This window comes from Rhipicephalus sanguineus, chromosome 3 (genome assembly GCF_013339695.2).
Source record: "Rhipicephalus sanguineus isolate Rsan-2018 chromosome 3, BIME_Rsan_1.4, whole genome shotgun sequence".
In the NCBI taxonomy this organism is placed as follows: Eukaryota; Metazoa; Arthropoda; class Arachnida; order Ixodida; family Ixodidae; genus Rhipicephalus; species Rhipicephalus sanguineus.
In genome coordinates this window covers 76,481,475-76,508,689 of record NC_051178.1, presented here as the reverse complement: position 1 = coordinate 76,508,689, position 27,215 = coordinate 76,481,475, and the positions used below count along the sequence as shown (strand labels likewise).

The window sequence follows — 27,215 nt, the reverse complement described above, 5'->3', positions numbered from 1 at the left end:
TACAGAATTCCAGAAGGTATCCAGTAATACTGTGATCAGGCTAATTATCACATCAACTTCGATACTGCAAGCGAAGACAAAATATCGGACAGGAGAAGCGCATAACAAGGATCTACATCAATGACGGTGATTACTAGAGACCAGATTGTAGGCAAATGTCTGCTTTGTTCCTCGCGCTCCTATCGCGCCACTTTGGTCAATGAGCAGGAATTAGAGGTTAAGAAGGGCAATTCTGGTGTTTGATAGTGCCTATAAATGCCTGTTTTTGGCGTTTGTGCCTGATTGTCTATTCGCCTGGAGATCTCTGAGTGGGCGCCCTCTCGCGTGTGACGTCAGAGAGAGGACTCGGGTGCCACTCTTCGCGCGTGCGCTCGCTACTTGAAGGCTGCTCGACGCTACCGGCCAGACTCTCCTGCTCGAGTTATTGAAAAATTAGTGGGCAAGTTCATAAAGCAATTTGTACTGAATGTTCAAACAAAATGCTCAGCGAAATCCAGCGGAGTTGCCATCAGGAACACGTTCACTGTCGATTGATCCTGGTGTCGTCTGCTAGCCATAAATGCGTACATCTGCATGTATGGCGACGATTCCTTTTCGCGACTGTTCTATGGCCATGGTGCACTCAAAATGATTTTCCGGCCCGTTTTCGATCACTAGCCTCAGTGTTCGGGCTTCGGCTTCCGTGTCTGCGTTAAAGTGCAATATATGTACACCGCGTGCTGCGCCTGTTCGGTTGCCAAGCCTGCTTCTTTGGTTCAGTTCCATTGTCCGGAGTTTTAAATGCAGTACAAACGACGTATGATGTAATTCCAATAAATCAAATGGTCGTTAGAGGCACCAATCTTTGATTAAATCCAAGTTTTCGGCAGCAGCTGTGTAAGCGCGTAATAAGTACTTGAAATTTAAACAATAAATAAAAAGGCTGAGAGCACGAGCCAAAAGGGGATGCACGATGGTGATATGAAATATTGGTAGGTTGTGCAAAGTGTTTTAGATGCCAAGTATCTTATGGCGGAGTTCAATCCGGTGGTGGTGGTGGTGGTGTGTGGCGTGACCACCCTTACTGCGCATGCGCATACCATCTCCACACACCTCCTCTCCACTCCCCCTCACCATTCCTCCTGTCCTCTTCACTTCTCTCCTTTCCCCTCTCCACTCACCCTCTCCCCTCCCCCTCCAATACCCTCTCCCCTTACCCTCTCCACTTCCCCTCCCCCTTACCCCCTCTCCACTTCCCCTCTTCCTCTGAAACGCGGGCTAGACATGCCGAAATTCTCTCCTGCGTAACGCCGCGATGAGCACCAGCGCATGCGCGTCCCCTCCCGCTCTCTCTCCTCTCCTACGCTGCCCCCCTCTCGCACGCTTGTCGACCGCGTTCCCTGCTCTCCCTGTGAGAATAACGTCCAGGCTAGAGGGAAGACAAGACGCGCGTAGCGTCCCTCTTCGCCTTCCACGACACGAGGTCGGTAGCATGCCCAACGAACGCCAACGGAACGCGATCGTGCAAGTGCTCCGGCTTCGCATCGCCTCATGGTCCCCTTTAGCAGGAAATGGCGTACTTTTTTTTGTAGCGTTAGCTACACTTGCCTAGCCAAAGCCGATTTCGCGTGGATCGTCATGAGCCATGCTGCGCTTTCGCAAGGTTCAGTGATGTCACACAGCTGGCTCACCGCTCTCCGCCACCGCGCTCTCTCCGCCACCGCGATCTCACGCGCTCTCCGCCACCGCCGCGCGCGACTCGCCGCTGCTGGTCTGCGCATTCGATAGGAGTGACGTCGTAGCCATAGTAGACACACTCGCGCCAGCGTGAGCGCAGCTATTCGCCTTCGCTATGCAGTCACCGTCTGACACAGCGCTGGAGCCGCGTGATGGCGCCTCTGACTGGCGTTTGCAGGTGGGTAAAGCCATGGCGAAGGAGAGCGAAAATACTGCTCAACGGCGCAGAAGAGGCGAGAAGCTTATCTCATCGGATCCCGAAGTAGTTGCCTGGTAATTAGTGGTTCAGCGTACGAAGAATGAACAGAAGAAGGCTGATAATTCTAGACAATCAGGAAAACTAAGAATAATTAGCTGAACCTTTGCTAACGCTACGTTATCCTGGCATAGCCGAGCTAAGCCACTGCAACAATTTTTCTTATACAGCAGCTCTTCCTTCTTGTGCAATTCAAGTGTGCTGCCACTTGAGCCCCGTTGACCTGATCGGCTTTTTAATTATCAAATAAATCATTTATCACCGTCGTGTGCTTATCGACGTTGCTGCTTTCGGATACGCCAATCGGTAATCTGCCGTCTTTTTGCAAGATTACACATTTGTCAGAGGCGTGCTAAGTTTTTATTACGAGCACAATTTCGAATATCGAATTATGTATATATGGAACTATTTCACAATCTCCATCGAGTTTGATATATCCGGGCTCGATTGTACACCGAAAATAGAGTGAACCATCGCAGGTGCAGACCAGCACTTTCAAAATGCGCCATTTCACTTCCACTTAGGGCAAGAGATTCGGTGCTAATGCAGCTTGAAAATCGCTTGTTGATTTTTTATCTTCTTTCTTGCATTGTGCTTCTTATTAAGCATCGCTGGAGCGATCAAAGTGTTTGAGAGTACGCAGTGTTAAAATATGTGGAAACATCCAGTTTTAACAAATTGTTTAAAATGGTATGAGCTTGAGCTTGTTGGCTTTGCTTCATAACAGAAAACAGCGCGGGCAAACGGGACAAGAAAGACCTGTAAGCCTTTCTTGTCCCGTTTGCCCGCGCTGTTTCCTGTTATTAACAAATTAACAAATTCTATTTTGCCTCGTGCCTACTTATTCGATCAATGCTCGTTTCTTTATTCAAGGATACCATCTGGGATGATGACCTTCAGGAAATGCCAAGTTGGCCTTTCATATTTGCGAAAGGTATGCTATTCTCCCCTTCTAAATATGAGTAAATCTTGAACCCAAATTTTCAACTTGCAGGTGGTGGTTTCCTGACAGCTAAGTCCTTCACAGTTTGCATTGACGACGTTCCTCTCATGCAAGCATGCAGTCCTAGAGAGGCGTTCAAGATATTATTCCTGGCAGACTTTGCGTCAACGTTGCCTACCCAAAAGAGGGAAGTCTTACCCTGGAGTTCACTCATAGGTGAGATTGAAACTAAATCTTGGGCACACTACTTTGGTCAATAACTAGGGGTGTGCGAATATCAAATTTTTCGAATACGAATCGAATACGAATATCCACCTTCGAATATCGAATCGAATATCGAATATCAAAGAAAAAATGCCTCCCCAGTAACGATATTTTATTTCACATGTAGCTATTTGAAAACAAAAAAACATTAACAGCCTGACTGGCAACAAAACATACACTGCTATGTCCAGAACACAATGTCCAGGCTAGCACAATGCACATCACAACACAAGCAAATATCACGGCACAATGAAAGTAATGACAACATGTTATCATGAAGAAATATGAGTTGCTCCACATATTCAGGCAGCAGGCGCTCCCTTGTAACAGAGACACCCCCCCCCTGCCACTGAAAAGGCATGCTCGCTTGGAAGAGAAGTGGCTGTTATAGGGAGTTACATGGGGCAAAGCTTTGCCAGACTGGGGTATCTGAAGGTGCCTACAGTCCGCCACCAGTTACGTGGGTCACTGTCTTTCTTCAGAAGTGGTCCCGCATAGTGAACGAGTGGTAGTGCTGCACGTTACGGCCGCATAATATTGAAAATGTACGGTTACATGATCGCCAACAGCGCTGCACGTCGTAGATGCACCAGCAATAAATCATACGTATTGGGGCGCTCGTCGCAGGCAGATATCGTGCCTCCCTGTACTTACGATGTTTGTCGCTCCTCTCGGCAACGCGTTTAGCTATACGAACGCAGCAGAAATGTGGAAGACGAGTTATTTTATCCATGATAATCGAATCGCATATTCGAATTTTTCGAATATTCGAAGTTATCGAATATTCGGAACTTTTCGAATAAACCATTTTCGAATCGAATACGAATATTTCGAATGTAATATTCGACGAATATTCGAAACTTTCGAATATTCGCACACACCTATCAATAACTCTAGCTTTCCGGTAACATTGAAATAAAATGTATGGCATATTGCTCACATAAAATACCTTTATTTATTGAGATGGCTTCATTTAGTTAAAAGGAAAAGAAAGCGTTTTGGAACAAAATTACTAAAACTAAACCATTATCCCTTCAATGAGAAGCTACCTGTTTTATGGCATACTGCTTGCGAGTATCCACAAACATACTGGCTGTCAGTACTTAGACATTAGAAGGTTCAAATTCTAATTTTAGTGTTAGATAGGTTAGGAGTTTCATTTTAGACTGCTGTGGCAATATTGTATTTAAAGTGAACGTAATGTAAGTAGAGATGGATGTATGCGGAAAAGCCTATTCTTAATGAAGAGCTAGTGGGTAACTTCGTAGTTACACTGTATTTAAAAATATTTAGGTACTTCTGGACTGCTAAACAGAATTGCCTCTTGTTTTTAGGTCAATTGCCACTGTCAGTCTCGGAAATGGCACAAGGACTGAGCATACACGAAGGAAACAGCACACGAACCCGAAAGTGGAGTCACTGATTAGCTTCCTCAAGGACTTGACTTAAACATCTGTGCCTGTCAACTCGAACAATATCCCCGGGAGATTCCTTAATCTGGACCCGTTGTGATACTGTTGGCATAGTTAACGAAACGGGAATTGTAATGGCTTGTTTTTCTTTATTAGACACAACATTAATTACAACAGACAAGAAAACTAAGGCAACTACAGGCGATGTTATTTGTAGTCATTACGAAGCAAATGTGAAGAAAGCAAAGTGGACGAAAAGATAACATGGCACTGGCAGGGGCCGAACCTGCGACCTTCGATTAACGCATAGTGACCGCTTGAGATAGTCTGGGCATATCTCGTATTTCAAGATGCACATGTTGGCAACTGCCTGAACTTCAGTGTTTCATGTCAATAAACTTGTTTGCATTTCACTCTATGGTGTACTGAATTAACGAATTTGTGAGAGAGGATGCGTGCTATAAAAGGGACAATGCAGATACGAAAAATTGTGGTGCTTTCTGTTTGTGAGATTTTCTGTTCTTGCGCCACATACATTTTAAGTTTGCATAACCTGTCAAATTGCAGAATATTTGTCAACTGACGTTGCTGCGATGAGAAAGAAATACAATTTCAAAAACTTCTTGTTACTCAAAGCAGAAAGATCATTTTAATTACGGAAACTGTACTGAACAAATGAAGAAAAAAACTTGTCAAGTCACAGAAGATTTCCGTACTAAGAAACCAAAAGTGTAGTAAAATTACAGAAATTTTCTATTAGTGAGAACCGAAAAAACCATGTCAAGATAGAGAAGTTTTCTGTTACTGAAAACAGAAAAAATTATTCGAAATTACAGAAATTTACTGTTACTGAGAACAAAAAAAAACATGTAACATTACAGACATTTTCTGTTACTGAAAACAGAAAAAAAAACATGTAAATTAAAGAAATTTTCTATTAGCAGGAATAGAAGAGGCATGTAAAATTACAAAAACGTAAAAACAGAAAACAGAAACAGAAAAGAAATTTGCTGGCAGGCCAGCTGCCAGACAATTTCTGTTTTTTTTTTTTTTTCAAGAAAAATTTTTTACAGTGTACGTGGCCGCCTACCACAACTGGTACACTGCAGAAAAGGCCAAGCTTAACACTCTAATTAGAAGAACGCACAAGATGGCGCTGGGCCTTCCTGATAGCACAAGCACGGAACTTCTACTACAGCTGGGCATCCACAATACGCTCGAAGAATTGATAGAGGCTCAACAAATCTCGCAACTCGAGAGACTAACCAGGACATGAACGGGCAGGAGCATCCTGGACAAACTGGAGATATCCTATCACAAGCAGCACGGCGACAAGACATCCCTCCCCAGCTCGATCAGAGAAAAGCTACAGGGGGCGAGCCTACCTAAGAACATGCATCCCGAACTCAATCAGGGTCGAAGAGAGAGTAGAGCCAGGTCTTTACTACAAGCATTCGGTAGGGACAAGGAAGCGCTGTTTGTAGACGCAGCAGAATACGCGGATAGACGTGCATTCGCAGTGGCAGTCCTCAATACTGATAAACAATTGGTCAGCTCGTGCAGTGCACGAGGCAAAAACCCTGAGGCAGTGGAAGAAGTGGCGATCACCCTAGCCATCGTTTGCCCCGGTTGCAGATATATAATAAGTGACTCACAGGCGGCGGTCAGAAATTATTCACAAGGCAGAATTTCACCAGAGGCCGCGGCTATCCTCAAAGCGAACGCGAATTATATCACCTCTGAAGAGACGGAAGAACGAAACATTATATGGTTCCCAGCTCGTACGTCCCCCCACACCCCCGTACCCAACCTCAATGGAGAGGTCCATCGCGTAGCGCGAGGTCTCACGTTCCGCGCTCGTGTGAAAGTTCCTCTCCAGGGGATGGAAATCCAGTGCAGGGCTGGACAGAGAGGGACAGAATGACTAGATACTGTGACGTTACAAAATTTAATCAAAAAAACATGGCTGATCCCTCCGTCATAGGAATCGGTATAACACGAAAGTGAAACGTGTCTTCACAGAAGTAGTGCTTATGATATATGAGAGCTTGTACAATGTCTATTCGTGTTTGGCAGCTATAGAACCGTTTGACGTAGATGCACCCATGTTGACAGCATGTCTCTATCGCGACGACTAACGCCCATGATCATGATTAAACCACTGTGGTAGCTGACGGTGCGAACATATATTTGGACACAGCGAATCGTGAATCCCGCGTAAGGATGATATCAACAAGCTCATAATCAACATTGGTACCCGGTATGCACTTCTTCAAAGCGTCGTCAATTAAGGAGAGAAACGGCACGGTGTGCGCTTTCTAGTAATGGGTAGCCGACGCCTGTGCTCATGCATACACTAACACACACTGCGCTTCAGCAACGCGGGAGGTAGAGGTTCGTAGCCTGAGCCGCAAACGCGTGCGTCCCGCTGGCCTCTGTCTCGCAGGCGCTGCTCTCGCTCCACCAAGGCACGACATTCGCCCGTCGAAATCGCGTCCTTTCTGCAACGCATATTGCAGCAGTTTTGTTAGTCGGTGCTCTCGCAATTGAAGCAGTCGGCGGCAGAGAAATCCCGTTCGTGCACGTGGAAGCTGCACTACTCCGATGAGCCGACGCACGCTAACACGAATCCAAAGGCAAAGAACGTAAGTGCGTCAAGGGTGCCTCGGCGACGCCAGCGCGGCCAGTCTACCTCTCTGGTATTGAGACGCTTTAACCATGACCTCCGATATCACGTGCAATCTCGGAGTAAGCGCTAGTAAGTGTCGATCGTGAAGCATTACTTCTTTTCACCTCTCACAGACGGCGGCACCGCCCCGCTCCGCCCGCCGCGAAAGAGAAGGTGTGAAAGATATAAGGCGCGTTCGCGCCGTGCTTCGCATCTCCCGAGTTGGCTTAGTCGGTAGAGCGTCGGGCGCTTGCCGTCGCGGCCGCAACGTCGTGGGTTCGATTCCCAGCGGGGTATCTTTTTCTTGGTTTTTTTCTTTCTCACCCGTTGGCGTCCATTTTATCAACGTCATATCCGTGACGGATGTACTTGGTGGACCCCGGCATAAAACACTTTCGTGTTAAAATCCAGGTGTATTTATCCACCCCCAAGCCCCAAACTCGACAGGGCCCAATCGGTAGATTGGAGGCAATTACAAACACAGACCTTCCCCAACCCCGTTCACCTCAGGAGGATATACCCAGGCGTCCATTCAGACGATAACTGCAAATTATGCGGCTGGACTCACGCGTCTCTTAGGCACGTTCTCTGGGAATGCGCGGTTATAGGCGAAGAAAATGCTGTCTCCCCATGTGAAGCTGCAGCGCGGTGGACGGCCGCGCTGCGCAGCTCGAACGTCCAAGATCAGTTGTGGGCCATCCAGCAAGCCCGTGAGGCGGCGCGGAGACAGGGTCTCCGGTCCTCCTCGGGGGCGGCCTAGGCCCAGGCCACGAATTTGCTGGAGTTCTTAATAAAGTTGGTACCACCACCACCACCAGTATCGTGTGTGCCTTTTGTAATGGGTGGCCGGCTTTAAACCACCAGCTCGTTATGCAGTTCACATGGTGTGACGCCCGATGGTAAAATACGCCTGTACCCCGTTTTACTGCAATATGCAGTAATATGCAATATGCAGCAATATGCAATATGCAGTCTCGTGCTGTGACACCTGTACACAGGACGAGTATGTTTGTGAAGCATTAAAGTTCATTTCAATGCTGTTTCAAGCAATGAAGTGGTTCTGTGGTAGAACACCTCCTTGCCACGCAGACGGCCTGGGTTTGATTCTCACTTTGGTTGGTAACAACATTATTGATGGTCCGGCAGAGCTTTCGCCGACTGGGCTTTAGGTCTCCCACGTGGGGACGTCGAGGCCTTGCCTCACCGCCGCCTCGCGGGCCTGCTGGACAGCCCAAAGTTGGTCGCCGAGGCTGGGGCTGCGCAAGGCAGCGGCCCACCGCGGCGGAAGGGTTCCGGAGTTAGCACCTTCCGGATTTTTGTCACAGTCCCAGAGCATGTGATTTAATGTGGCGACCTCAGTATGGCAGACCTTGCATATATTTGTCGGGTATGTACTCGGGTAGAGCCTGTTACACTGTGCGGGGTTGGGGTACGTGTACGTCTGCAGTTGTCTGAGGGCCGCCGCCTGCGTCCTGTTCAGCTTGTCGCTGGGCGGAGGAAAGGTTCGGCGGGCCAGGGCCTTGGTAATTTCATTATAGCTGGTCAAGCGGTCTTTGGTGTTGCCCCATAGACGACGGTCGCCGGTGCGGTTTGTGAGCTCGCGCGCCTTGGCGTGTGCCGTCTCGTTTAGGTTGCGTTGAGTCTCTGATACCTCTCCCATGTGAGCCGGAAACCAGATGAGCCTGGTTTGACATTCTACCGCTCGATGGACATGGCTATTGCGTAGGATTCGGGCCGCTCGTCGCGAGATCCATCCTTTGGCGAAGTTTCTGATTGCTTGTCTCGAGTCGCAGATGACCGTCGTGCACGTCGTATCCGTGAGTGCAAGCGCCACCTCCACTTCCTCCGCTTCTTGTGCGTGCTCGCACGGTATACTTGCCGATATTCTCGTTTGGCCTTTCCAATCGACGACCGCGACCGCGAATCGTGAGCGTTCTACGTATTCAGCGGCGTCAACGAACCGCGCCCCCATTTCGTCTCCGTAAGTGTGGAGGAGAACTCTGGCCCTGGCCACTCTTCTGCCTTGGTTGTGCTCCGGGTGAACGTTCCGTGGAATTGGGTCAACCCTTAGCTCGAACATAATTTTTTTTTATCATTTATTTTGCACAAGATGATTTTTCGCTCACAACCAACGACACTGACGCCGACTCCGACACCGGAATTTCTGCGGAACGAGCGCTTTAACGCTATCGCGTTATTAAGCAGGCCAAGGGGCCATAAGAATAGTGGGAAAGAGCTCTCTTTCTCCTCTTCCTCGACACATTCGCGTATTTTTCCTTTTTTTTTACCAAGCTGTACTATCGGTGCCAAATGAAACATGAACAGCGGAGCGCGTTGCTCAAGCATTTGGAACTGTATAGTGCGCGCCGTCCTGTCATCACCACTGACAGGCCCGCTCACCCGATTAGGCAGCACTGCACGATAGAAAGCATGAATAAGGCTCACGAGCGGCAAACCGCATGAGCGTATCTATCTCTTATCATAGGGGTGTGAACTGCACCACGCACACCGCTGCTGGCGTTTCATTCGAAGCCAATAGTACGGGTAACAAGTTTTAGTGTGCATCCAACTTGCCCAATCTACGCTGGTTCTCCTCAATAACCCGCTGGTCGATAAGTTAACAATTATATTTTGTCGGCAAACGATTTGTGTAGACAGGCTCACAAGACTACAATCGGAAGAGTGAATTTTCGTTCAACTCAAGTCTGTTTACACTACGCTAACGTTTGCGAATAAGCCGTAAAATTGATCACGCTTCGCTTCCAAAGCAGCGTAGACTCTAACTCGCTTGGTGGGACGTTCGCGCTTTCACGCAAGCTATTTCAACGCCATCGAGCCCAGTGAGTGACGCTACGAACTCGGGGGCATGATCCTAACCGCGATGGCTGTGGGTATATAGAATATATGTCAAATGTTAATGTTTCTTAACCTCCTGTAACGCTAGCAGCCATATAAGGAACTATCATTAGAAGAAAAAATCACAGCATATCCACGGAGTGAATGATGATGAGTGGGCGAAGCTGCGGAGGTTCATCGGTAAACCGTGAATCTTCCGTGAATTCTGCCCAGTACATCATCACCGACGTGAGATCGGGCGCGTTTATACTAAAGGTTCGATGAGTTATGACGACTTGCAGCTCACTTTAATTTTACATGTACGCTGTGAATTTTCATTGTTTAGAAAACCATTGCTTTAGAAAACACCTTGCGTCTTTCGTTAAGCAGCTGGCGTCTTTTTCGTTTTGCTTTAGAAACATCTGGCGTTCTTTCGTTTTGTTTTTACAAAACATCTGGCGTCTTTCGTTGGTTTATTTCATCAATCAACGGCGTTTTGAACAAAATTTTTATTGTTTAATCACGCACAGGAGAAATCTCACCAGGCACTACCTTGGAGGTAAACAATGGCTGCTAATGGGAATGAGAGACAGAAGAAGTCGGCTTTTAGCTAACACTTACACTTCTACAGAGACAGAAGAATTCGGCTTTTAGTTAACGCGCACGCTGCGAATTTTTTATTGTTCAACAACGCACAGGAGAAATCTCCCACCGGCACCACCTTGGAGGTCAAAGGGTAAGACTTGTTACTCACTACTACGAGCACGACGAGGGACGAACGGGTGCCGCCTTAAGGAGCTTCGCCCCTAATACAGCTAGTAGTCGGGGAACGCCGTGCGACGCGAGCGGACTATAAGGAAAATGCTGCTGTTTTAGCCAGAGCCTGGCAGACGACAAAAGCCGAATCCCCTCTTTCGCGTCAATGGAGCGCCGTTCGCAGCGCCGCCATCGGTGGCGCACGAGGCGAATAAGTGCCTATAAATGCCTATTTTCGAAATCATAGCCCGAATGAACACTATTTAACTTGATTGTGCGATAAGTTGAGGCGCGACTGTCTCGCTAACCGGGAGACTGCGGAAGGCAACACATGGGCGCGTTTCACAACAGCCGCCGCAAACAGGCATCCATTCATGCAGCGACGTAACTGTCACACACCTATTGTGGACATGCACGGGTCTACAATTAAGCCGTCGTCGTCACCTACGTGCAACAGGCCTCAGGCCTGGCCGACCACCCGACCTTGACCGCTGGATTAGTGGACCTCACCACCGCTCGTTACTGGACTTCATACACGAAGCAAATTTATATGTGTATTTCTGAATAAATATTATGCCTAAGGGCAGACTTCCGAAAAAAAAAAAAAGATATGGTGTCGATGGACAACACGGCACTGCAAGAAACAACGCACATGACCTCGTTCAACCTGGTTTACGGAGGTGCCCGGCAACGACGCTTGACGTCATGCTGCCGGGTGCCACAGACGAATACAATCTCGACGTTGCCGCTTATTTGCAACGCGCCGAAGAAGTACGACAGCTCGTCCGCCTGTGTATCAATAACCAGCAGAGGATGGACAGCCGCCACTACAATATTCGATGACGTCACATGGAATATCAATCGGCAGACCGTGTGTGGGTCTGGACAGTGGACACCGATACGCCGACGCAGACTTAGCGAGAAGCTTCTTCAGCGATACTTCGAACCGTACCGGGTACTTCGACGTCTCGGCGCACTCTACTACGAGGTTGTCCCCGACGGCCATGACAAACTCTCAGAGGCGCCGTGCACGCCCCGAGGTCGGGCATGTGGCGCGCCTTAAGCCGTTCTATGCGTGCTACCGAACTTTCAGAGCTTGATTTTTCCAGGTGTTTTAGTGCTTCTTTTTCCGAATTCGTGTTCGTTTGCAGCACCTGGACGATGCTTTTTCAGAGGGGGGCAATGCCACGCGCGTTCATTCATTTACTTTTGATGCGATCGGGTTTCACTCACAAAAACTGTTACCACCACTCGTCGCAAGCCGCGCCGCAATGTTCAGTAACTTCGCGATTGTTTCAGGCTGTTCTGTCAGGAATACGCGTAGACCATTAGTAACCGAGTTTATTCTAGATCTAACGCGAACACCAGCGATAACTCTGGAAGGTTCGGTGAGGCGTAAATAAAGCCGGCGCATTTCATAGATGATAGTCGACGCCCGACGTCCGTGCTCGCCATTATGGTTGTACAGCTAGTGTCGCTTGTACTCGAGTCTTTCCTCTACTGGACACAAGTTCGCCCAGAAAAGCATTTCATCTTTACCGACTGCGTCCTGCTTCTCTTCGCTGTCACGACAGCGTGACACTGTATCGTACTACGCGTGGCTGTGCTAGGCTACACATTGCTATGCTTTCCCTCAGCCCTCCTCCGTTCCCTCCCGAGTCCTCACTTTCACTTTCGTTTCCAGCCGCCTTGCTCTACTATCCTATACATGGCTGTGCTACACATGGCTTCATTAGCCAGCATCAGTGTTGCGGAGTTGCCATTCCATAATTGTAATGACTCCGGAATCATTCCACATTCTCGCGACCCCGGAATGGAAGGGAGACAACGCTTGGAGGAATGGAATGGGAATGGAATTAGGCCTTTTTCCGAAGATAGAGCACGTTTTCTTCTACGCGCTCTTATTGAAACTTCAAACATTAGCCAGTCAGAGCCTCGAATTTAACAATAAAGCAGCATTTTTAAAATAGCCTGGCTGATTACAAGCACGGTACATTTATAAGCCACGCGTCTACTACAAACCGAGGCATACGTTAGTGTACAAAGAAATGCATTATCCCAGCAGATACTGAAGGCAGAAACAAATTATCCCTGCGCGTTGGTTCCCATTGATACCCCCACACGAAAGTGGCACAGCCTGATCTTTATCGCACGAGCAGTTTAGTACCTGACACATATAAATAACCTTTGCGACAAGGAAGAAATTGCATAACTGCGCACAGGCGAACACAGAAAGTTCTCCTCATCCCATTCATGCCCGCGAGGCGCGCTTGACAAGCGTGAGTGCTGACGAGCAATGCGGCCCCATGTTCCGTATTCGATGCAAAGGCACAAGGTGGCCGAGCGGTGCACTGTTCCAAATAATACCAGCAGATCTAGAGGGTTTTGTTCTCCGAACCAAATCTTAGTTTTCTACGTATTCACGATCGCTCCGGACGCGTGGCAAAACTGCTTAGTCTTCTTGAAGACTACTTTTTTCAGCATAAAATGCGGTGTGTCGTCATTTGAGCATTAACACATTTAAGCTTAAACAACAGGACCGGGTTGATTGGCGGAACATGGGAGAGGCCTTTGCCCTGCAGTGGGCGTAGACAGGCTGATGATGATGAATATTAAAACATTACCATTCGTTCAAGCATGCGTACCATGCAAATACTATAGGTAGCGGGAGAACTGCCCCTATGGGAATTAGTAGGGTGGTTGTACTGCACGAGATATGTCACCAAGCTACTATCCCTCGATGCTGTTAAACGTGTTTTGCGTACTTTTGCAGTTCTTAACGCATCTGGTCACATCAGCTTTATGGGGCGTTCATTCTTATCTCGATAAAACTATCAAGACGTTGAGGAATTATAAGAATGGAATTGAACTGCCTGTCCATTCCCAGAGTGGGAATGGGCTAAGCTTTTTCATTCCGCGGAATTGAAAGAAATGGAATTGCGGCAAGTTATAATTGCCCGGAATAGAATTGGAATGGAATGAAGGCGCCCATTCCGCAACACCGGCCAGCATGTGACTTGCTTACACCCTGCTGCATGCAGCTTGTGTGGAACGACCACGTCCGCTCCGCTGGCCGAAGGCCACTTATGATCCCGTGATCAAACATGGCCGCGCCCGTGCGCATCTGTGGAAAATAGCCCATAGCCTAGCATTGCCCGTCTCCGCAGGAATACGCCTACCACTACTGCTTACACTTTGTTTCACTGAAGGTCACGCCTGCGTTGTAACGTGAATGCTGAAGTTACGTCGTACCATACGTCATACCCTTTAGGTGGCGTCAGTGTAGTAGCCTTGCGTGATACATCCAGAATGTGAACACAGTTTCTCAATTTGCACATATATGTTGATACACCTCGTAAGTCTTGGCTCATCGATTTCCACAATGCCTTGACTCTGCTAGAATTTTTTGGAAGCTCGATAAATCAGGTACTAGAGAAACAAGACTTGCATGATCGGCACAAAATGAATAACTCGCAAACAAGTTCTTCAGAATTTTGGCTGCTTGTCTTTCGTTAGAACTGTTATAACACAAATAATAAACTAAAATACGAATAGTGCCCAAACATTACGGCAAATACATACCGTAAAATGCAAGACCTCCCCCCACCCCCTGCGGTAAAGGATAATCCGACCAGATTTATAGGGGGGGGGGGGCGGTTGCTCGGTCCTGGACCGAAATTGAAGGTGGCGGCGGGAGAGCCGCTAAAAATAAAGAAATCCCCATTCATGCTTATAATGAAATGCTTTATTTATTTACTGTTTTTATTCCCCTTCGTCACTCTAAAACCATTGAAGATATGGAAATGTTTAGAGTATCTTAAGGCGCTATGTTGCATAACACCGAACCTCTCAACCGAAAAAAAAAGAAAAAAACGCCTTGTCGCCTACAGGGCAAACATATTTCTTAATTGTGCCTTATATCATTTTTCTGCAAAGCTCACTACGAATACTACTGACACCATTGTACTTCATTTTATAGAAATTTATTTCACGGTTCTATTTTCATACCTATTTTCTTACTTACTATACCTGTGATCTTTTTAAAAATGCCACCCAGTTCATAGTCTATCTTGTATAGTAGCTGGATACTAGAGATAGGAAAACGCCATGACCGTATCACGACCATATTGATCTTTTTCAAGAATGCAGCTGTTGCAGTGACTGATTTCAGAGCCAACAGAATTCCCGAAGTTTGATTTAAAAGCGCAGCTTCTCTAAGGTACAGATTTGGGTGGTGGCGGCGGCTTGGATCACAAAAGACGTGGCGCCGACAGGTGCACGGAAGCATCGATGTACACAAACGGGCCCTCGAAGGTGCGTCAGTCACATCGAATTTGTACGCAACGTTTTGCAATAATTTATGCTTTCTCGATCGCGGACTTGTCGGCGATCAGCCGTGTATCTAATCCTTTAGCGATGTCACTATTTGACGTTGCCACATTTAAATGTTGCATTTCATATTTGAATTTCACTGTTTCACGCATGATCGTCGTTGTCGCCTGTAGCAACAGAAATGTTGCTCTGCTAAGCACGTGGTTGAATTCCCGGCAGCGAGGAAAAGTTAGGAAGGGACGTTGCGCTATGCGATAGAAAGAAAGGATAATAATAACACTTGTTGGAGTTTAACGTCGCGAAACCGCGATATGATTATGTGAGACGCCGTAGATGAGTGGCCCGGAAATTTCGACTTCCTGGGGTTCTTTACGTGCACCTAAACCTCCGCACACGGGCCTCAAGCGCTCTCGCCTCCATAGAAAATGATGCCGCCGCGGCCGGAATTCGATCCCGCGATCTTCGGGAAAACAGTCGAGCACCGTAACCACTACACCACCGTGGCGGATAAGAGAAAGAAAGAAAGAAAGAAAGAAAGAAAGAAAGAAAGAAAGAAAGAAAGAAAGAAAGAAAGAAGGAAAAAAGGAGGAAAGAAAGAAAAGTAGTAGGTCAGGCGCGCACACGTCAAGCTTCGCGTGCCCGCATTTTCTCGATTGGTGAAGGGCTGCTAATTGTTTTTATATTTTCTTTCACTTGAAGCAAGATCGAGGAGGTGAATGTTTTATAAATATGAATAAAAGAAGGAACGCTGGTTGCGGTCACTCTCCTATAGACCCTACAGCACGAGCATTATGTGAGAGAATAAGTTATTTGTTGCGTTTTACGTGCCAAAAAAAAGAAAGCAACAATGTGCGTGAGGACGTACGCCGTGATGGGGGGGGGGGGGGGGGGGGGGGGCTAAAGATTAATCTTCACCACCAGGGGTGTTGAACGTGCATCTAAACCCAGTACATGGCTGCGCTTGCACTTCGCCGCCAGCGAAATAACGCCGCCAAAGGCGGGAATCGAAAACGCGTGATCCAGATTAGCAGTGTGATGTTTGAAACCTGCCCTTAATAGAAGCTGTTGGCCACAACTAGACGGGTACGAGACCGCGTGTGTTCCAAGGCAGATTAATAGCATTTTTATAACAGCCCACGGTTGCTTTGGCACAATGTGACCGCTCAAAAAAAAAAAAAAAAGATCAAGGCCGTTCAGAGCGCCTGCGTTGTTTCCTCCTTGCCGTGCTGGTGGAGGCTACGCATTCCGCATTTCAATGGGGCCTTGTGTGCGTGAAGCGCACGCCGATAGCAGTCGTTATTTCACAACGAAGCTGCATGTGGCTAGGCTGTGTATGTGTGTGTGGCTAGGCTGTGCCTTAGCGCGGGTATGTGCCACGGAAATTGGGAAACCTCACTGCACACCATTGGTCTGCTACAAAAGAAGAAGGGAACATACGAGCGGCAATCACCAATTAAGGCCGTGCACGAAAAGCCCCGCGCATGCGGCGAGCCACACAAGCCGACGCATGTCGCTGCAAAAAGACGAATACTGCTCAAATGGGAAATTTTAAAGAAGCGCGCCCTAAATTCTAAACGAACTTTCTGGACAGACATCTCGGATTTAGTTGCAGGTAGTGTGATCGGCTAAGATTTGAAATTATCTGTCACCTCTGTGCAAGCGATAAACAGAAGAAAAAAAAATCTCTTTATTGCTGCTGCTCCGCTTTGCGTTTGCCGCCGCCAACGATACCACTAATGTGTAGGAATTAGGCTTCGAAGCAAAGCTCCTTTTAGCAGTCATAGTTTCTCTATTTTCTCCATATCTCAGAAATATACTTTCTTAATTAGACTCTTGTCTAATTTCATTGAATCTGCTTTTGATGTCACATATACACAAAGAGGAGAACATTAGCGAGAAAAACATGGAAAAGTCGGCCTGATTCAGTCGCCTGGAGCCTGCTACTCTACAATGGTAAAGTAGTTGTGCGGAGGGAAGAAAGAGGGCGGTGAGATAATGGAGAACATGATGACTGTGGTGATTGTTTACCTTCGGCCCAATGCAACATTTTTCTTCCACAGTCCTGTGGTGGTGGTAATTCTTGTGCTCTCTGCGTGCTGGGGAGTTCTCAATGCAGGTGGAGCGTTACCGTGGTATTGTCTTACGTATAGTGGCTGTAGTTTTCGTGATTTTTGTACTTTGCGTACAGTGTTCATTGATGTAATGCGGACTTATTATTTGCTCCATGAAGCAAAAAATCCATCTACCGCCCGTCGAGCGGCGTTGGCACTTGATGTAGAAATACTCACGTGACAAAGTGTGACGTTAAGTGATGAAGTGGCGATGCCATAAACACATAACTAAGGGATGATGTCATGTCATAATGTCACGTTACGTTGGCGTCGAAACAGTATGAACGCCGATAAAGTCGTGAAAACCAGACACGCCGGGCTTTCGATTTCAGTGAAAGTGTGGAGACAGCTGTCTCTGTAACTTCTTGCTTTTAATGGCTAAATATGTCATCTTGCAGCATGCACCTTGATGAGATTTCATCATATTCCTGTGAAAGCGCACATGAACTGTAGCTCTCTTTCTGTATGAGTATTAACATATCTTGTTTATTTAGGGCTTTTTTCTCTTTTTTTAGTGCTCTTCCCTATTGAAAATTCATCCACCATGAGGAATGGTGGATTCCACCATCCACCATTATGGTGGATTATGGTGCTGGATGATGGTGGCACGTGGTGTATGCTGGATGCTGGCGTATGATGGATGCTGGAGAATGACGGAGCGTAAAACGGCTCTACAGCGTCGGCACCATCGTGCCTAGCTGTCACACATAAATAATTGTATAGAAGGCGATGTAGAAAGCACTAGTACAAAAAAATGAAAGAAAAACCGTATGCAAAAAAAACAAAGACTTCCGCCAACGGGAATCGAACGTCCGACCTGCGGGTCCCGAGCGGAGTACTTTACCACTACGCCACGCTGACTTTTTTTTTTTGTCTTTATTGCAGAATGTAACATTCAAACGAAGACAAATACGTCCCCACTAAGCTTCAAGCTTAGTGTTATAGCTTAAACATAATATGCCACGTGCCACACACGCTTAAAATGGTTTCAGATGACACAGGTCGTCCATAACATTCAGTAGTTCATCATCGTAACAAAGTTTTGCAAATACTTCTCGCAACTTGCACATTTGTTCAATAAAGTAAATACGAACTGGCCGAGCATCTGAATCACAATGCCTAACTGCCATGCGGCTTCGCCATATACTGTGCAAGCCAAGGAGAAAGAACATATCATATTTTAAAAATACCGGTTCTATTGCTAAGAACCGAATCCCGCGTGGTGTAAGTGGGAATTCTTTCTTAAGTGTTCTTTGGAGAACATCCCAAAATAAAAAGGCGTCCGCTGACACTTGCGTGGCGACTTGCAAAATGACTAGTCAACATACTAATACACCGTTTGGCTTCATCTTTGTATGTCTCATACTGGAGACAGATGCGATCTTCACATCCTACTAAATTTGCGTAGTTATTAAACGCAAACAAACTGCTGCCGGTAACGAATGGCAAGTCGATAATGGCAACAGCGCTAACTTTCTTTTAGAATTCACAACGTAACTCCAAAGGAATATGTCAAGTGGAGCGGGGAGCGCGAGTATAGTCAACCGGGTGTTACTGCGAAGTTTTAATAGCCGTTTCTCGCTTTTTCCAAAGTGCGACATGTGCAGAGGCTTTCTGTCGACAAAACCTCATTCGATAAATACGCGCGTACAATTGATTGAGTATTGTGATGTTTTTTGTATTGTTTTGTTTTTCGCGCAACGCACAGCGCAGCCGTGCCAGCGCACTGATCTGACGCTGTATCATTAGCTGCAACTGCATAACAGCTGGGCCAAAACAAGTGCAGTGCGCAGGAAAAATATGCCATCATATTGGTTCAGTAAGGCGTACGAATTGACAACTCTATGTTCTCGCATACTGTCAGAGAAGCGCCGGCGAGTGCGACCGGCGGCGGTTGGTGACCGGAGGCGTTTGCTGGAAGCGCGTCCCATCTATGCTCATCGCTTCTTGTGCGGACACCGTACACAAGAAAAAAATGCTTCATTTAGGTTAGCCGATGCCACAGGTGTGCTGTAAAGTCATTACTCACCGGAATCGTGTATACTGAAACCAGAAGCGCCGATAACACGTAGACGGACTCGGTCGCTTCGCTATGCCTAACCTTTGGTGGCAATCATGGTGGTAGAATATGATGGTGGTAGTCATACTTGGTGGGGCTTATCTCGACGCAGGCCGAAGGTAAACGTTCGTGCATTTTAGCTTTGCATGTATTTTCACTATTACCTTAAAGTGCCGCTGAGGTAAGTGAGTGTGCAAGAATTGCCAGAGTTGCGTTTCACGCGTGACGGTATCAAGCGGAGGCTGTTTTCTGGTCTCCGCGCTGGAAGGACTCATTTACTTCTCGGGAAATGCTCGGCGATGTAACACAGTTACTGTCGCTGTTCACACCGACACTTCTAGACTTGTAAACATCAAAATGCAGCAGCACATCGCGGATGTAAACCTGATAAGTACGTGCGTAAAATGTAAACATTCACGGCTGCTGTGCTCCAGAAAACTTGTGGCGGTTATTGGCGCCGTATGAATAAACAAAAATAGTGCTGTAAAGCTTAATGATCGGTGTTTGCTTCTTTGAACTGCATATATTTCTGCACATTCAAGAGGAAAACATTAGAAGTGACAGCGACTTCACATAATGTCACGTGCACTTCCATCATGCCACCGTCATCCACCATGCTTCCATCCTACCACCGTCATCCAGCTTGTTCACCTAGTCATCCACCAAAACATGTTTTGCTCGCCACCATCAGCCAGCATTTTCCACTTAACACCAAAAGAAGCTCGCCACCACCACCACCATCTGCCACCATTTTTTCCACTCTCGCCATCATCAGCCATTATGACCACCACAGCTTCCACCACATCCACTATTCTTTCCACCTTGTCCACTATTGTTTCCACCATGTCCACCAAGATTTCCAGCATCCACCAACCCACGATTTTCAATAGGGTTGTCACCTATTTGACTGCCTTTCTTGCCACCTAATGTTCACTAGTGCTCATTGTTAATCACAGGTAGCCGATATTTCTACGAGCTACTTCCACTAGCCTTATTAACAATTAATAAAGAACAACAATGAAGGAATAAAGTGGCCGACCCTTATGGAATGGACCGTATTCTGCCACGCATGTTTCTTCAAGCGCAGCATACGTCTCATTAGATAGTTATAGTTTAGCGGGCTTAGCGGAATAGCGGGATAGAAATTCGCATGCGCAGGACAATAAACGACACGTAGCGTTTGCCGTACGCACGCTATTTTTAAAATTTAGCGTTACCGTGTTTGCGTGGTTAACGTAGCGTACGTAAAAGATGGCGGTGGTTTGGACGCCCGCTTCGAACTGAATTTAGCGTTGATATGGACGCATCTACTTCTTTCGTAGCAATAGACTGTGCGAAATGGCTTCGCTTGCCTTCAGGTAGCTTCGACGACCGAGTATTACGGATAGCTTAGCGTAGTTTTTGAGATCGCTTCCCATTTCGAACGTCCCTGTAGGCCTAACTAGAAGATCGTTGTAAACAAATCTGTAACATAAACATTTTCACTTTTGGTGCGGTTTATGTTTTTACATTTATTTTTACTAAAAGAAGTAGTAATATTGCTGCGTGCGGCGATACAGGCGAGCATTCCCAGTTTTTATTTCTTTTCACTTTTTTTTACGCATTCACCCTCCTCTAGGTGGCGTCACCGTCATAGCTTAGGCACGTAAACGCTATCCCGCTAAACCAAAACGCGCTGTCCTCACTAAACATTTGCGGCACGGTAACGCTATTCCCTTAACCTCCGCTATCACGCTAACGCTAAACAATAACTGCCTATTGTGCTGAGGTAATTTATCCGTCTGTGTGCGCTGTTTAAACAAAATTGGGAGAATTTTTAAAGAAAAAGGTAATATTCTGACGAAACATTTCTCGACGCAGGCATGGCGTGACCCCGGTACTGAAGCAGAAGTTACCGTCGAGACATCAGTCATGGAGCGCAATGTAGTTATTTATTTTCGCATAAATCCTTCTCATACACGACATGCTTTTCCGGCCCACAGAGCAGGTGAAATATGAAGAAGCAGTGTGACTTGATTTTGTCGACGCCGCCTTCTTTTGCCCAGAGTTCGCAGGCTGCGAAAGAAAGACGAAACGGACAGGAACTATAGAACAAGTCTTACACGCTAATAAACTATTAAAACGCTGTTCAGTTTTAGTCGTCAAGCAATGTGTATTCTAAACAATTTATATCTGAGGTACGCCAATACTTACCGTTCTGACGATGTGGTAGCCTCAGGATGTCGCAGTTATCGTACTCAGAAAAGGCCAGTGCATAATCCAGGAAATGTTTTTTTTCTAACGGAAGAAAGAAAGGCAGCAGATTATCGCGAGCGGACAGCAATATCTTGCAATTAAGAAATGACAGGTTTCCGTTAACGTAATAGCGGCTAGGCACATGTGCTCGTCACCACTTGTTCCTCAGCAAGTTCTAACATTTAACGATACGGTAAAACGATACACGGTGTGTCATTGCTACGCAGGCTAAGAAACGCATTTTCTGGCCACACATAGTCTTCGACACTTTAAACCTAATTATATTATGTCGCGTCTCGGAAGTTATGTAGTCTACAAGCACATTTGTTGTTCAAAAACAAGGCTACGTCGACTACACCTGTACATTGCCTGCAAGTCTCACTTTTTCAAGAGAATCAAGAAAACGTCATCTGTCGCATGTACCGACCGCGAGAACCCACATACACGTACAATCACGGTAAGCTCACCGAGAACCTGCGGATCTTGCACCAATGTTAATTCAAATGAATTGCCTGATCACCCCCTCTCGCCTTTTTCCTTATAAATATAGATCGGACCCCTGCTGTCCCAATTGCCCATCTACATATGCAGACCTGCCACACTGCCTTTTCTACTGCCCAACTGCTCAGCAATCCATCTCTTACCCTCCCCCTTCCCTTTACATCACCACCTGGCTCGACTGGATCGGCGCCGAAGGGGAAGAAGAACAGCGTCGACTGATCGCGCAGGCGGTCAAAATGCTCGGCCTATGAATTTGGCTGAATAAAAGTCTATTACTACTACTACTACTGCTGTTTTGAACTGCAATCCATATGGCTAATATGCATAATTGAGTTTTTGGTAAAGATAGAACAGGTGGTGGCTGTTCTGTTGACGCAGAACAGCCTTGACGATGATATGAAGTGCGGAGCACTTTAGGGGCCCGGGCCCTCGTATGCTGTCGATTGCTGTCGTCGCTTGGCGTAACGCAGGCAAAACCACGTATAAAAATAGAAAAAATTGAGGAAGCAAGCGAGAAATAGAAAGAGAGAGAAAGAAAGGGAAGAAATAGGAAGAAAAATAGAAATAGATATAAATAAAGGGAGAAAAAAAGACAGAAAGAACCGGAAAAGAGAAAAAGAAAGAAAAAGAGGAGGAAAGAAAGAGAAAACCGAAGAGAAACAAAGAAGGCTGCCCAGCTTGGCACTTCTTTCAGGCTTGGCAGCACCACTAGTCCGAAGCTGCCCGAATTTTCCTAATGATTTGTTTCCTTTTTGAAGAACATACTTTACCTCCTGTGTTAGGTAAGTGCTCGATTATATCTTCAACACAATATTGACGTATTTTTATTTGACGATATACTATCTAAAAAAGAAAAATAAAGTATCTTGCCCAGTTTTTCTATGGCTTTCGAGACAAGCGGTGTCTGACTCGCGCGAATAATAGCGCTTGGTGCCGTGATCAATCTTTGTGGTTTTATATTTCAAACAAGTACATAAAGGTGACGTTAAGCACAATATATGTTAAGAGAAATTTCATGCGCCTAAGGAGAGAGCTTTAAGGGGCACTATAGTCATCATCATGATCGAGAATGATTGACTCCGATCATGTTGAAGTCATATGATGCACTGGAAAATTTATAGTGCCTTCATGCAGCGATTGCCAATGTATTCCATTTTTTTTTTCAATAAATTTGTGCCACGGACGCGTCTTTGAGTCATTCACACTTATGCATTTTAGTGCAGATTTGTGACGAAATGCTAATTACACGTGGACGTGCGTAATCTTATATATTTCCTGTACCCTTACCTAATACCTGAAACCAACTCATTCAGCTATCGCACAGGTATGGCAGATTCATCCATGTGCGATAACTGCAACTGTGTAGAGACTATTGATCATCCATTGTGCTGCTGTCCCCAATTTCAACAACACTGCCGGACTCTCCAGTGTGCCTTGAGGAGACTTGATGATCGGTGATTTACTGAAGGAACGATCTTGGGAACCTGGCCTGACAGCACATCAGCCCGGGATGCCACATGGACCCTCCAGAGGTACTTGAAGCCAACAGAATTGAGCCTGTGATACGCTGTAATGTGAAATGTCTTCTCTCTCTGTCTCTTTCTATTACCCCATTATTCTCCTCCCCATGTGTAGGGTAGCAAACTGGGCGTAGTCTAGTTAACCTCTCTGCCTTTCCTATATTCCTATTCTCTCTCTATCCAAGCGTGTCGTGAGCTCTCTTTGAGTGGAACTTAATTAGATTATTAGAGCGAAGATGAGTATGGGAGCCAGGCGGACTGTTGAAGCGACTGTTTCACTAAATAAGAGGAAAGATATCTATGCAAATCGTGAATCCATACTTATTAGTGCAAACAAATTTTTCCCCTATTCTTGAGGTGTTTCCAAGAAATGTATAAAAGAAAATTCGGCAGATCCGACGTACCGTGGGAGTCCATGTTATGCGAAGCATGCGGCGGGTAGGTGACTGCGGCATAACCTTTTTTACGGAGCGACACGTTACAAAATGACGGTAAAGATTTGTATAAATTTTATACGCACACATATATATGTTGAAGAGCCGCATATGTGTTATATACGCCAGTTGTTTACGGTTGGGTAACGCTGCCAATGGCAACATGTGTATTACCTACACCAGAAGCGGTAAGTTGATATGTATAGTGCTTATACGTGACCCGAGAACGCACGCACGTTTCACGAACCCCTGTGCATGTGTGCAAGAAGTTCTTGACAGTTCTTGAACAAGGGCATCATCACCGTGATCAGTGAGCACCAGCAGCTGGTCATGACTTGTTATAGGATCCGATCGTGATCGTGGTGACGGGGGTCCATGTGTAGTGAAGTTTGGTATAGTAGAGCTGTTGGAATTCGTGGATGCCTCGGTCATTTTGTCGACAAATTGTCGGTCGATAGAGACGGCGACATGTCGGAACCTGAAGCGTTGGTGAGGTATAGGCCGTCCAGGCTGGTAGGCCTGGATAGTGCTACGTAGACCAACATCAGTGGATGGTGTTTGTCGTATTCGTAGACTACCTGGGCGTATATGGCCTACGTAGCTTAGTCTACAAAGCGGTTGTCTATCAATCTGGCATCCTTCTCGGTCAGCATGAGGTCATCGCTCAGCCTCGTAAGAAATGAAGAGGACACCGCGTCGTTCTGGTGGACGAAGTGCACTTGACGGTGCGGTGATGTGGATATCATATGTAACTTTCGTTAATGTATTCCTCCGGGGTCGAGCAATGCTTCAATATAGCTTGCTGAATCATAGTTATATAAACGTAACGTTTATTAGACTGCTATAAAAGCGGAGCCAATACTAGAACTACAGACGTCAATCTTATATGACGCCTGTATCGTAGGGTTTACACATCGTAGAGTTACCATGTAGCGTTTCTTGCTTTATTGTAAAATTAGATAGCAAGCACCACAGCCACAATTGACGTTGCACCGCTATTACGCCTGCGTAGGCTGTTTTTCCAAACCAGTTTACAGACCTGGCGTGGCTCAACGGTAGAATACCTGATTGCCACGCAAAATGCTTGGGTTCGATTCCTGCTGGGATCCTAATTTTCATTCTTTCCATTCGTTGAGTCAACGCTGCCGATGTTGGTTTTCCTTAACGCTCTAGCATTTAAGTTACCAATCTCTGTTCTCGCCGTTGCTGGATAGATATAAACTGTCAATCACCTGTGGTGCATACCCGTACACCGCGGCCCGTGGTGAACGGGTATGTGCCACACGTGTCTAGTGGAAAAGGTTTGACGACGTACGCAACAGGACTTTAACGTTATTGATGTCATGACCTGGCAGTCATATTTGTCAAATCCTGTTACCATCCCATGCAAATTTTGGTCTACACCAGGTTAAGGAGGCGATCATGAGAGCACCCAGACGTAGGCGGCTAGATAGATAGATAGATAGATAGATAGATAGATAGATAGATAGATAGAAACGCTGAAAGTGCCAGAGGTTCGCTAAGAAATGCTTCGCATTTAAAACGAAAGATATCCCTGCATTTATATTTCGGTGGTACCATCGGCTGTATACGTATCAGTGCCACTAACCGATCGACGGGGATGATTCAATCACGTTTGGAGTGTCATAGCCATCCGAAGCACGAGCCCATGCGTACACGGTTTGGTTTTTCCTGAAGAAAAGAAAATCCACAGTATCAGCAAAGAACGCTTAGCGAAGCTTGTGTCGCTGTTTGGTTCATGTAAGCGCGTGTTATACAATACGGCATGGTGAGCTGCAACGAAGTGTGGATTTGGCGGAAAGTAAGTCATCCAATGCGGTCGTCAACTCCTTTTGATGGGCATTGTTCAAATTAAAGCTTTTTGCCACAAGTAATGCTATGACCTGTGCTAGCCTCCAAAACTTACTCTGCAAGACGAAGAGAGACACTGACTGCCAATGTATATAATCTGTAACAAGAATTTGTGGTCGATTGGCCTTGAAAAATATAGACATTGTTAAATAAAAAAAAGGAAATACTGAAAGCAGCCTTTCAGCTTTTGGCTTACATACCTGAGCGATTACAATCCGATGCACAGCCGTCTAACATATATTCTTTTACTTAGGACAAAAGTCACAGCCTTCCAATGATAATTTTGGACAGACTTTGAATTGGGGCTTACGTGAAACTAGAAATATACTGCAGCAGTACAGCGTGTAGGTGCCTACACTCATAATTTCACATTAAGGAGTTTCCGGCGCTAGCGGAACGTGATTACAGACAACCGGGCGTCGACCCACGTTGCTATCAGGTGCCGCTCAGCTCGGTTATATATTAGTCGGCGAGATACTGATAGAGCATGAAAGCCGAAGCCTGGGATTTAATTTCATTTTTATTTCTTTTAAAGACCCCTGAGGTGGTATTATATAAAGGGTGGGTTAATATAAAATCGATAAGCTTGCCGTAATGATCGATGTCAATTCACATTTCATATGCTCTGCATGAAGCTTGGTGGGCATGCGATTGTGGCGACATTGTGGGATATTAGCGGGTATCAAGTTTCAATTCATAAATATAGACGTGCCCTAGCAGGGTGATTCGCTAAGCAATTTCGAATTATACATCAAGGCAGTAAGTATAGCTTTAGCAGCACATGAAAATTAATATTAAGGTGAATACAACACTTCGCGCGAGCATCCTGTGATAACGAAGGTACAATATTGCACGCTGATATACTCACACTGAGCCATCGCATGGAATGGTGTATCCAAATAAGTTCGTCGTGTACTTTTCCTCCTCGTTTACAGAAATTAGGTCAGTAAAAACGCACTTGCTTCCCTCTCCGTAAAATGGCTCTTCCGCATAGGATCTCATGTAGAGGTAATACTTTCCTGGCGCTTTTAGTGCCTGAAAAAGTAATAATGCAATGATGACGTCTCGTCAAAAGCCGACGGGAACTGCCCGTATTGCGACACCACGAAGAGCTGATCTCTTTTTCTAAACAAATTAACCACCGCGGTGGTTAGTTTCTTTGGTGACTGCTGATCCGAAAAACGCGGATTCGATACCGACCACGGCGCTGGCATTTCCATGGAGGTGAAATGTTAGAGGCTCGTGTACTGTGCGAGGTCAATGCACATCAATGCACGTTGGTGGTCGGAATTATCCGGAGC

The 27,215-nt window shown here is 46.3% G+C and overlaps 1 protein-coding gene across 1 annotated transcript in view; it reads right to left on the bottom strand.

Moving 5' to 3' along the window:
- Window positions 1–21,275: 21,275 nt before the first annotated feature.
- The window catches only part of LOC119385588 (male-specific histamine-binding salivary protein-like), a 36,425-nt gene continuing 30,485 nt past the window's right edge, over window positions 21,276–27,215 (bottom strand). The window contains exons 3-6 of the mRNA XM_037652999.2: window positions 26,783–26,949; window positions 25,652–25,734; window positions 21,546–21,629; window positions 21,276–21,407 (exon numbers count right to left, since the gene is read on the bottom strand). Of these exons, the coding sequence (XP_037508927.1) occupies window positions 21,280–21,407; window positions 21,546–21,629; window positions 25,652–25,734; window positions 26,783–26,949 (462 nt within the window). The 3' untranslated portion in view covers window positions 21,276–21,279. The remainder of the gene's footprint in view (window positions 21,408–21,545; window positions 21,630–25,651; window positions 25,735–26,782; window positions 26,950–27,215) is intronic.